The sequence below is a fragment of the Ambystoma mexicanum genome, chromosome 1p, assembly GCF_040938575.1.
Source record: "Ambystoma mexicanum isolate Mex_15411 chromosome 1p, UKY_AmexF1_1, whole genome shotgun sequence".
Lineage (NCBI taxonomy): Eukaryota > Metazoa > Chordata > Amphibia > Caudata > Ambystomatidae > Ambystoma > Ambystoma mexicanum.
In genome coordinates this window covers 1,045,426,641-1,045,439,468 of record NC_090921.1, presented here as the reverse complement: position 1 = coordinate 1,045,439,468, position 12,828 = coordinate 1,045,426,641, and the positions used below count along the sequence as shown (strand labels likewise).

Below are 12,828 nucleotides of genomic sequence, written 5' to 3'. Positions count from 1 at the left end.
TAGCTGAAGGTATTTTGGACCCAGGCCCCAGAAAGCTTTGTGGACAATGCAGAGGGTTTTGAATTTAATCCTTGCATCCACTGGGAGTCAATGGAGAGATTTCAGAGCTGGAGAGATACGATCCCAGGGCTTGAGGCCAAGGACAAGTCTTGCAGTCCTCTTCTGGATTAGTTGCAGAGGGCGGAGAGTAGTGGCAGGTAGATTTAGAAAGAGGCTGTTACAATAGTCCACCCTAGAGAGAACCAGAGCTTGGGATACCATGAGCTTCTGGGGGAAGGAGAGGAAAGGCAGAGTACCTCTGAGGAGGTGCAGTAGGAAGTTTGACTTTTTAGAGACCTCAGAGATATGGGCGGAGAAGGAAAGGGTGAAGTCAAAGATGACCCCAAGTTTCTTAGCCTCGCAGGTGGGGGTAGGAGGAGGGCCAAGGGAGCCGGCCAGAGAGTGAGGGGAAAGGATGGTGAAGGTGTGCCGATGAGGAGTATCTCCGTCATGCTGGCACTCTGAAGCAAAACTGGTGGAGACAGCCAACATAATTGGAATGAAGGTTAAGCTGAGAGATGGCCAACTTTTCCAGGGGTTTGCCCAGAAAGGGAGTACTGGAAATTTGGCGATGGGTAGCTGGACAAGAAGGATCAGCTGTGGGTTTCTTGAGTAGGATGCACAAGGGAGTAATTCAGAGGGAGGGGATGGATCCTGAGGCAAAGGAGTGGTTGCAAAAATCAGCAAGGGCAGGAGCGAGGGTGGCAATGTGGTCCTTGATGGTTTTAGAGGAACAGGAATGAACCTGTTTTGACAAGGCTTTCATAGATCAGACTTGTCTAGCGACCTCGTCAGGGGAAAAAAGAGGAAAGGACGAGAAGGATGGTTGGGGGGTGGCTAAAGGAGGGTCAGCAAGCACAGATGAGGGGTGGGGGTGGAGAGGGTGGACAGGATGTCCTGGGTTTTTTAAATGAAGTGAGAGGCAAGGGCATTGCAAAGAGCCTGGGAGGCAACAGGAGGGGTAGAGACTGCAGCAGGGTTGGCCAGCTCCTTGCAGATTTTAAAGAGTTTGGCCGAGTTGTTAGATGCCGCAGAGACATGAGCTTGAATGTGGACTCTCTCCTTGGTGAGGACAGAGAGTCGGTATTGCCTTTGTAGCAGGCGACAGGCCAATTTGTCAGACGATGAACAAGAAGCCCTCCATTTTCTCTCAGCCACCCTACACTTACGTTTAAGTGCAGCTAGGTCGGAGTTATACCAGGAATTGCACTTGGCTTTGGACTTCAAACGGATCCTCATGACAGAGGCAAGAGCATCATCAAGAGTATCAGAAATTGAAGAGTAGAGCAGAGACAGGGCTGTGTCAGGATGTGAGACAGCCAGAGGTGGAGGGGGGGCGGGAAGTTGCGGCAAATGCCTCAACTGACACACGCTTCATGGGCCGAGAAGGTAGGTGGCAGTGTTGGGGTAGGCTTGGCTTGGGGGGGAAGAGAGGGAGAGATGAGAGGAGAGGAGGGAGTGATCGCTCGCTCCAGGAGAGAGGAGTGGTCAGGGGGATGGAGAGGGTGGAGGTCCGAGGAGATCAAGACATATAGTGTGTGCCCTGCAGAGTGAGTCGGGCCAGAGGGGAGGATGGACAGGGCGATGGAGTCACATAGGTCACGGAAGAGTACAGAGGAGGAACAATGAGAGTCCAAATGTATATTGAGGTCACTGAGGAGGAGGAGTTGAGTGGTAGAGGCCAGGAGGGAGGAGGAGAGGCCCGCCCATTCAGAGAGAAATTATGTGATTTGACCAGAATGCTGTTAGATGGTAGCCACAGTAAGAGAATGGGTAGGAGACAGAGAAAGCCTACAGACAAGGCATTCAAAAGAGGAGTATGTCTGAGTGGGAATGATAGAGGCAGGAATCCACTCGGGAAAGTTCAGAAGTTCAGGGCTACTCACCCTTCCCCCCCTCTCATTCCCCCCCCCTCCTACCAGACCGGGAGGATCTGGGTGCTGAGAGGATCTTGTAGCCATCAGGGAGGAGAGTGTCAAAGCTCGTGACAGAGCTGGCAGTGAACCATGTCTCAGTAAGACCAAGGACATTAAGGTCGAGTTCTTCAAGGAGGTGGCAGATGTCGGAGGAGTTTTTGACAGCAGAGCGAGAGTTGAGAGTGGCAATATGAAGAAGGGTGCCAGCCGTAAAGACCTTCCAGGGAGGGGTACAGATCAAAGGTACGCCCTACGGTGGAGAAAGAGCCCCAGGAGGAGCAGAGGAGGAGAGAGGGGGGCAAAGTAGCCAAGGGGGGAGAGGAGGGGGCAGCAGGGGATGTGAGGAAATTGATGAGGTGAGGGAAGTGCCTATCAAAGAGGAGGACAAGGAAACCATGAGAACTTACCAGCGAGTGCCACCATTGATGGGAGAGGAGGAGATAGGACAAAGCACAGAGATCATATGAGGAGTCCATAGATCTGGTGAAGGAGCGACAAAGAGGATTTCTGTGAGGGTCTGTCTGGAGGAAGCATTGGAGCAGTGTCGGCGATAGGAAGACACGGGTTAGAGGCCAAGATATCCTTTTGGAACTTCTTCCTACCAGACTTAGTGAGAAGGAAAGGATAGTCAATGGAGAAGCAGTTGGCAAAGATAGGAGAAACAGAAAGTGCCATGTGGGAGGAAGTGAGGAGAGGATGGAGAAACTGGGGGGGGGCTAAGGCAGGTAGGTGTGGGACAAGAGAGAGTGGTGGGGTCACTGGGCTGGCAAGTTACAGAGAAGCATCACTATACAAGCAAAATACAGAGAATTTCGCAATGGGCAGCAACAAAGCAAAAACTGCAAGATTTGACTTTTTAGCATGAAGTAAAAACAGCAAGATTTGACTGGTCAGCACAAAGCAAAACTGCAAGATTTGACTTTCCAATCAGGGATTCAGATGTTGGCAAAGGGTTTTAGGAAACACTGCACATCAGGATGACAACATGGGATTAACAAGCAGAAAGAACAGTGATAGTCAAAGGTGGTAGGAGTGAGTCCATATGGAGGGAAATAAACCATAGTTCTGGAGGAGGCAAAGTCAAGGCAGTCCGGATTTCTTAGAGGAGTGAGGTGGCAGCATCATTGTGGTTAAGGTGCAGGGAGGACCCCAATTAGCATCCCGGAAGCGGACATGGGCCTGAGAAGTGGGCCGGTCCCTGGTTGGATGGAAGAAAACACTCAGCAACCAATGGGAGTGCTGCACAGGGAGAGGGTTCAGCACATTCTGCCTACACAACAAAGAAAACCATGGCGGCTTCTTGGAAGGGCCAAAAAACTGTCAAATAAGCAGGCAATGGTGGGGAAAATTTGTGCTTTCAAAATAGCGAGGCAGCTGCAGGTATTAAAAAGCTCAAAAAATGGCAGCACAATGAAAATGCCAAATAAAAGTCCTTTTGAACAATTTTATACAAATTTCAATTTTTTGGTGATAAAATATGTTTCGTTATGGTGATAAAATATATATATTATTTCCTTTTTATAATTTTATTTCTCTTTGTGTAGTACAATTGAATTATAGGTTTGCAGATGTTGTTGAGGTTTGAAACATAAAATATGACCTATTGTGGTGATTAGAGTGATGTTGAACTAAGTAACGGTGGGCTATGTTCCTGAAATTGGATTAGGTATCCAATGGCTAACTAAACCTTAATTTGATGACTTTGCATTTTGCACTTCAAGAGATAGGTAATGGTTATATACTAATGACATTATGCATTTTAGCAGATGGTTGGTTATGTGCAATTTCTCTTTGGCAAAGAGTAAGAATACGTGTGCAATATTCAAGACTATTCTATTAATTATTTAAATGATATTGCACTAAATTTATTCAGAAGCTGAAAAATTAGGCGCATGGACTAAGCCCTTTAGAAACTATATCTTTGTTAAATTCGTTTTGCAGAATGTTGTCTAGGTAATTTCCTACAAGGTTGTAATCAATAATCTTGATAAAACGCAAAGAAACCACTTATACATTTTGTCAATTCAAGAGCAATTGCATATTAGATGTGCAGTACTTGCATACATATACCACAGGATGTATGAACTAAAGTAAAATCAGTATATGAGAACATCTGCTAAAATGGCTGCCGTATTGTGTAATGCTTTTCTCAACCATGCAAACTATAGCCACTGTAAAAGGACAACTGTGAGTAACAAACCATAGAGACTAAAATGTGTCTTATATGTATTGCCACTGGGTGTTTTATTATTCGTATGTGAACAAGCGGTGAGGACGCTGTGAAACGCGTTGTACCGTGTTTTTCTCTTTTGCTAATTTTGGTCATTAAAATAAACTGGATACTATGAGGACTTGTGACTAGTCCGGCTGGTTTTCCTATTTCACGGAGTAACGTGTACTCCTGTACACAAACTAAGCACAATGATGCCCCGCATTCCCAATTCTTCTTTAAAAATATCACTGAATCGGAGGTCCTTGATCTCATTAAACATCTCGAACCTTCTCTCTGCAAAGGTGACATATGCCCTCCTAAAATCATTAAGGATTGCGCCTCACACCTCGCCCCCCTCATAACCGCTTTCATTAATGCCTCATTCAGAACAGGAATTGTTCCTGACAGTCTAAAAGAAGCATGGGTTCGTCCGCTCTTAAAAAAGCCTACACTAGACCCTGCCCAGCCCAACAACTATAGGCCTACAATGGTCCCATTTCTCCTTAAAATCTTGGACAAGGCAGCCCATAGCCAGATTCAATTATACATTGAATCCAACTGCATACTGGGTAAAAGACAATCGGGGTTCCGTAAAGGTCATGGAATGGAAACTTGCCTTCTAGACCTAAAAAAAACAGATCACCCAGATCATGGACAAATGTAAACCAGCCCTCCTCCTCTTTCTCAATCTCTCTGCAGCCTTTGATCTGGTAGATCACAAGAGCCTTACCACCCATCTTACCCAGGCAGCCCATTTCTCCAAACAAGCAGCCTCCTGGATTACCTCCTTTCTGGAAGGTAGAGCTATGAAAGTATTCTCCAGCATAGCAAATGCTGAACCCACTACCATACACTGTGGTGTACCCCAAGGTTCTTGTACAGTCCCTACCCTGTACAACCTCTTCACAAAACCTTTTTTTGACCTACTTGACTCTCTGGGTATAGCATACACAAATTATGCTGACGATACCCAAGTACTACTACCTCTATCTGGATCTTATCACCAAGACGCCATGGCACTACACAAAATCTACGCCACAATCTAAACATGGATGGATGCCCAATGGCCTTTGCCTCAACGGGGATAAGACTGAAATTCTTATCCTTGGTCAGAAAGCCACACTAGCCAAGCTTAACCCACAATACTCCAACTTTAGCATAGACAATTCCATTTTCAAGGTCTCTCCCTCGATCAAGACACTAGGTGTGTATATTGACGCCAACCTATCAATGAACAAACAAGTTGGCGCCATTGTCTCTGCTTCAGCATACAGCACCAAACTCATCAATGCCATAAAACCCTACCTCTCTAAACCCAACTGCCACGTAATAGCCACAGCTACCATAGGCGCTAAACTCGACTACTGCAATGCTCTCCTAGCAGGCACCTCAACCAAAAACGTACATAGATTTCAAACAACACATAAGAATGCACTTAGAGCCGCCTTGAGCATCCCGAGAAGAGACCATATCTCACAGGCCAGAAATTCAGCTAATTGGCTCCAAGTAAAAGATTGCATCACACTCAAAATTCTTACCATCACACATAGATGCCTCAACCACACTTCGCCCACTTACCTAACTGAGGCTATATCCAGAACCGCCTCTGCACGCCCCACCAGAACACAGTACACTAACCAACTACACATACCTCGCATCCGCAGAGTCAAAGCAGGGGGCATAGGGGTTCTCATACTTAGCTCCTAAACTATGGAACTCACTCCTGCAACATTTAGAGCTGAAACCTCCATCCATGCCTTCCGCAAGAATCTTAAACTCGCATACCTAAACTAACTTTCCTCGTACCCCACTAATCACCCTCACACTTTGTTCATACCTTAATGTAATCATGGTTTCATAATTTGTAATCTGTATCATCACTATTTACATATTTGCATTAACTGTAAGGAATAAACTGTATAACTCTGCAACTAAGTATGTATGATATGGCATTTGTAACGCGCCTATACACAAGTGTTCCAAGGCGCGATGAGGCAGGGAGGGGGGAACAAAGGGAAGACTGACGACGATCTTACTAGGCCAAGTGTCATTCAGATCGTGCAAGTGAATGGTCGGGGGGAAGGGAAAAGTGCAAGGGGACGGGGGGGGGAAGTGCAGTACAGGGAAGTAGAATAACAAATAGGGCCAGCTAGTGGGAAGTGCAAGGTAAGTGCAGACAAGTGCTGGGAAGGCGGGCTGTAGGGATACAGAGACCGGTGAGAGTGGCCCAGTTGCAGATTCAGTGCAGTTTCAGTCAAGAATTTAACAGGGGAGAGGGGGAGAGAAAGCAGAAGCAAAGAGCAAAGAGGAAGGTTTTGAGGTGCTTCCGGGACCGGAGATGGTTCTCCTCAAGTTTCAGGGAGGCAGGAAGGCTGCTCCAGAGGGAGGCCCCTGCCGAGGAGAGAGATCTACCCCCAACTTGTTGCTTGGAGAAGCGGCTGACCCTGAGGGAGTTGGAGACGGATGAGCGAAGAGCTCGAGAAGGAAGATATTTAGGAAGAGAGAGTTGAAGGTATTTAGGCCCCAGGCCCCAGAAGGCCTTGTGGACAATGCAGAGGGTTTTGAACTTAATCCTCGCAGCCACTGGGAGCCAGTGTAGAGATTACAGACCTGGAGAGATACGGTCCCTGGGCTTGAGGCCAAGGACAAGTCTCGCAGTCCTGTTCTGGATAAGTTGCAGAGGGCGAGAGTAGAGGCAGGCAGATTTAGATAGAGGCTGTTACAGTAGTCCAGCTTCGAGAGAACCAGGGCTCGGGAGACAGTGAGCTTCTGGGGGAAGGAGAGGAAAGGAAGAATACCTCTGAGGAGGTGCAGCTGGTAGTGTGGCTTCTTAGAGACGTCAGATATGTGAGGAGAGAAGGAGAGTGTGGAGTCGAAGATGACCCCGAGGTTTTTTGCCTTGCAGGAAGAGGGCCAAGAGAGGCCGGCCAGAGAGCTGCCGGGAAGGATAGCAGACAGACAGACAGTCAGAGATGAGGGAAGGAGAGGAGGAGGCCGAGGGTAGCCTGAAAATTAGCTGGGTGTCATCCGCATAGCACTGAAAGTTGGGGCAGAGAGCGGCGATGCAGTGGGCAAGGAGTGCCAGATACTGGTTGAACAGCCAGGGAGAGAGGTTCGATCCCTGGGGGACACCACAGGTAGAGAAGAAAATGTCAGAGGAAGGACCCCAGTTGGACCTTGGAGGGTCGATTAGAGAGGAAAGAGGTCAGCCACGCCAGAGTCTGACCAGTAATACCCAGGTTATCACAGAGACGGTTGAGCAGGATGGCATGGTTGACAGTATCAAAGGCAGAAGAGAGATCGAGCAAAATGAGAACACACGGAGTGTTGGAGTCAAGGTTCGAGAGCAGGTCCTCACGGATGTTCAGGAGAGCAGTTTCCATGCTTCTGGCAGCACTGAAGCCAGACTGATGGTCATGAAGACTACCAACAGATTCAGCATGGAGATTAAGCTGGTAGATGGGCAGTTTCTCCAGGAGCTTGCCCAGGAAGGCAGTGATGGAGATTGGGTGATAGTTAGCTGGGCAGGAGGGGTCGGAAGAGGGTTTCTTAAGAAGAGGGTGCACAAGGGAGTGCTTAAGGGGGGGATGGGAAGACTCCAGAGGAGAAGGAGTGATTGCAGAAGTCAGCCAGGGCAGGACCCAGGGAGTCAATGTGGTCCTTGATAGTTTTGGAGGAACAGAGGTGAACCTGTTTTGACGAGACTTTCATAAATCGGACTTGTCTGGAGACCTCGTCAGCGGAGAAAAGGGGAAAGGCAGAGAAGGACAGAGGGTGGGTGGCTGCAGAAGGGCCAGAGGAAGAGCAGGGAATAGAGGGAGGGAGGTGATAGGAGGAGAGTGAGGACAGGATGTCCTGAGTTTTAGAGTTGAAGTGAGAGGCCAGTGCCGTGCAGAGGGCCTGGGAAGGGGACAGGAGAGGTAGAGACTGGGTTGGCCAGCTCCTTGCAGATTTTAAAGAGTTCGGCCGAATTGTTATATGCCGCAGAGATGCGGGCTTGGATAAGGGTAAGGGTATAACACTGTAACTAAGTATGTATACATTCTGTATCGAAGTATGTCCATCCTATGTAATAAGTGCCACGTTGCCTCAGGGCTGCTGCACGCTATACAAATACAAATAAATACGTGCTGGTGTGTGTATATGGAGTGCAAACCATTTAAGGAATCCATTAATGGTTTCCTGTTTTTTTTAAAAAATCTCTCTCTCTCTATATATATATATATATATATATATATATATATATATATATATATATATATATATATATATATATATATATATATATATATATATATATATATATATATATATATAGATATAGATTTGAAAAGCTTTCTTTTTCTATTGATCTTTTTTAGTTATGAAACTCAAAAATGATTTGATCTCTAGGACGCTGAAGCTGAATCTTTATCAAACTGCAAAACTTGTATGGTTTCAGGAGATTTAACTTCCTTTGGGTGTTTCACTCCCATTTTCTGTCATTTTCAGATTGACATGTTTTCCGTGAACACGAGCGTTACCTTACTTATTTGTTTATAATGTAGGTATTTAATTGTTCAACATAGTATGATTCCGAACTCCTAACCGTGCACATTACTGTTTTCCATCCACCTAAAGGGTATTGAATGTTTGAAATCCCTGATGCAGCTGAACCTGTACTACAATAATATTCCCACAACAACCGAAGTAGCTCGTCTCATCCACTTGCCCTTTCTCAAAGAGCTAGATTTGCGCCTTAATCCTGTAACCAGAAATGAGCATGACTATAGGCTCACAGTCGTTCACATGCTGGAGAACCTGGACACACTGGGTAAGTAAAACATTTGCATTCAACATTTAAAAATGCTCTTCACTTGAATGTGTACTTGCATGAAGAACATTTGATGACTTCAGGTTCTCAAGCAAAAGTAATTTTTATTATTTCCACTTGAACATGGAACCAATGCTTCTTGTACACTGGGAACATCATCTGGATACCCCTAACTCTGCATTGTTGTAGAATTGCAAGCAAGCTGATTCCACTTCTTGAGTTGAGGTAATGGGTGAGGAGAGAAGGACGACTTTCAGTTGCACCATTGTATTTTTCTATACTCACCATTCACTAACGCTTTACCTGGGATAACTCTTTGATCCAAGGTTTATAACACAGCTCTCTCTGACCTCTCCTGATCCAACCCAACACTGGACTCAAGGAGAAAACAAAGTAAGATACCTATTTATTTTTTGTGTGCAGTATATTAAATGTATGTTTTTTATTTAAAATGTTTGGGGTTTGTATGACCAATAGCAAAACTAATTGTGCAGTTATGCTTGGATTCTGCACCAAAATTAGTATTTCGATGCAATTTAAATACCAGCTCCCATTTCCATAGCTTGTAAGCCAGAAGTGCCATGTCATTTGATGGTCATCTGCTCTTGACACATTGCCAGAGAAAAGATCTCTCATATTTTTGAATGACAATTGAGAGTCCTGCGAACATAGCAATAAACCAATACGATCAAATTATCACAATTAAGATAGAAAAGTCCATAAACATGTAATTGTAGCTAAAAGCAAAGATATTTGGTTACCATTTAAAATTCTCTTCCAAAATTCCTGTGAAGTTAAAAAAAAGTTTATCGTGTACAAAATGTATGAAGTGCATTGTTATGAACATTTTCAATTTTTCACAATCCACTAATAAGTGTTTGAGTATCTAGACAGGATTTGTCTTTACAGATCGACGCACCTATTTTCTCAAGGAATTTGTAAACTCGCACCAATTAGTTCAAGGGTGGAAAAAGTTAAATCGAAGTCTAAGGAAGATCCTGCCAAAATGGACTCAGCGTTTGTTTCATATAAACTGGAATTGAATTTAAAGGCTTCTCTGGAAGGGGGATATATCTAAAAGAGTATAATTCACAGCTTTTTGTCTGGTATTACACCAGTCGTCCAGAAGAAGTTTATTTTTGACCACTAGTGATCGCCACTGTAAAATGCCCAAAGTTGTCCGAAGGTCAGCCAAAGGCCTAGTAGTAAATGTGAACATGTTCCTTTTTTCTCTAAAGGGGAAGGTTTACTAAACAATGAATGAGGTTGAGCACAGGTAATGTTTTTAAAAAGGCTAAGAATTTCCCACCACACAGTGACTTCCAGAGAGGAAATATTCAACTCATAACAAATGACTGTGTCCACTTTGGTACATTCAAAACGTATCTTCAAAATAATCCTTCAAGTCTTGGCTGAACTTTAGAGGATACTGGGTCAAGAAGTTCAGCTCCATAGTTTGAACATGGAACTACCTTTTGATTTTTAAAATGTTATCACAGACAACATGGAAAAGCGCCCACATTTTGTGTGAACTTTGTTTGGCTGGCCAAGGGCAGTAATTTGAGTTGAAGTCTCTTGTAAGTGCATTTTGTAGAAGTTCTCTCTTGCTGTGTTTCCCTTTGTTGCAGCCTGTGAACCAGAAACATATCCATCCAAAAATGGACATTTTAACAACCATTTCTCTTGAATACAAATGAGGTCATGCTTCTTCAAGAGAATTCCTGCTTCTCGATTAGTAAAAGGCTTCATTTGACCTTTTGAATTCCAAGAGAGTATGCTCAACGAGCAGGTTTTGCTAAAGATTGTGCACTATTGAGCCAGCACTCCATACATTGTGTAGAGCTCCCACTATCCAAGACCAACCCTGAACTTCATTATGTGGTATTTTGGGTTACTGTGTAAATTAAACTACTTGACTACCTGGTACCCCCTTCCTCACAGAAATAACTGTCTCTTTATCTGTTTCTTCAATCATTCTACCATTCATTGAACCATTTTCCAGGTGGACGGTGGGACTAAACACCCAACATCAAATACCAATTGCCTCAAAGGGTAAGATTCTCTTGGAATAGTGTCAAAAACAATTGTTGATCGTATATCCTAGGAAATCACATTTGTCTGGCCAGGTTAAAAACAAAAGTCTTTTTTAGCTATTGCAAGGTGATTTGGAACTTCCGAAAATAGTACAAGTATATTCGATCTGTTTAATAGGAGAAATCATCGAATTCAAATCCATCAAATGTATTTTTCTTTTATTCCATTTGGCCGCAAATATTTGCGGGGGAGGCCCCGACGCAGCCCTCCCCACTTCCCCCACCATAATTATTAGCCTTACCCACTCCACATATATTTGCTGCCAAATTCATTAAAAACAATTAGATTGACAAATTCTCCTGATATGAGATTCTAAATTAATGCACTATTAGACCCAAAGGCTTGAGGCTAATAGGCTCTGACCAGGCCCCAGACTCCTTTTGGTTTCCTCCCCCTGTGCCTCTCAGTACACAAAGGCGCTGAGTTCAGTCGTACCTGCTCTGTTACCTTTCTCATGATTTACGTTCTGCGTTCTACAAACATGGGTCTCAATATAGAATTTACAGTTCTGTTCTCAGTCCAAGAGTCCTTAAAGTTAGATCTCATTTCCACAATTGGTCTAATATATGTAGAATCTGTTAAAGGACTAATAACAGTTCGACCAGCTACAGTGGCCCAATGATTACTATTAGAGATTATATCGGAGGGACCCACCGTCTTTCTCTGTCTGCTTTATGGCCGACTTTACTACTTTGAAGAAGGTGCTTGGTTCGTGCACCGCATCACCTGTACCAAGGGAAGCCATAGCATCCAGAGATGCCACCTGCTCCAATTGACTCCTATTGGATTCTTCAGCAGTACCAGCTGTCACTAATATGACATTCCTTTCCATCTGAGTTGAAATGAAATGTGACATTTTGATTTGACCAATCCATTCTGGTCTCTGCCCTGTGGATGTGGAATAGTTACTAGGCTCCTGCAATATCACAATATAAGCCATCTCTCTAAATGGAATTCAACAGCTGCTTCCTTAGTCACTGCCCTCACTTCTAATCAAGGTGCTCTTTTACAAGATCTCATTGATCCCATCATTTCGTGGATAGTCCGTTTTGTAGGAACTTTCTCGATGATTGTCTACTCGTTTTTTTGTTTTCTGTTCTTGGTCTTTTCCTCCGATAGTTGAACTATATTTTTTCATTTTTCTGTACTCTTTTGCTTCTTTCAGTGGTAGATTGTAAAGATTCTATGTCCACTGCATCTGTATCAGGAGGGCTAGTTTCTTGCAAAGCAGCAACAGTCTTCAGTGAAGAAATATTCCGATTTAACTTTTTTGATACAGAATTTTTTGACTTGTCAAGACCTTCTTGCAATATTGTTACAATGGATTTCTAAATTCTGGCCTGGTGGACAGATATTTCGGAGGCCACCCTTGTTAGATGAACAGGGGACACTTCAGGGAAGGCAATTCACGGTAGCTTAGAGAGCTTAAATCTCGGGAGTAGTGAGGATGATCAGGGGTTTCCAATGAGCACACAGTGAAACACTAAGAATTGCAATTAGACAGTAGCATATAAAAATATATCATTTATTATAGGTCCAATAATAACACAACGAATAATGCAATGCCCTTGTAAAATACCACACAAACGGCACACTATGTAATATATATATATATATATATTTCTGAGGCTAGTGGAAGCTGCTGAGTATTACAGTTTGTTTTTCGAAACTCAAAAAGGGGCGTTGAACTAGGGCGTGCCAGTAATATCCCTAGTGTGACGTCCACTGTACCCATGATACTTCACGCGTGTAGG

At 44.2% G+C, this 12,828-nt stretch overlaps 1 protein-coding gene across 6 annotated transcripts in view; it reads left to right on the top strand.

The window, feature by feature from the left end:
* The window catches only part of LRRC36 (leucine rich repeat containing 36), a 1,132,044-nt gene that overhangs the window by 175,692 nt on the left and 943,524 nt on the right, over positions 1–12,828 (top strand). For 4 of the 6 annotated variants that reach the window (XM_069604413.1, XM_069604376.1, XM_069604369.1 and 1 more), the window contains exon 3: positions 8,788–8,980. The exons of 1 other annotated variant lie outside the window; for it this stretch is intronic. In XM_069604413.1, coding sequence (XP_069460514.1) covers positions 8,788–8,980 — 193 coding nt within the window. Of the gene's footprint in view, positions 1–8,787; positions 8,981–10,648; positions 11,033–12,828 lie in introns of those variants that run through there. One more of the 6 variants, XM_069604403.1, reaches the window with a different exon arrangement.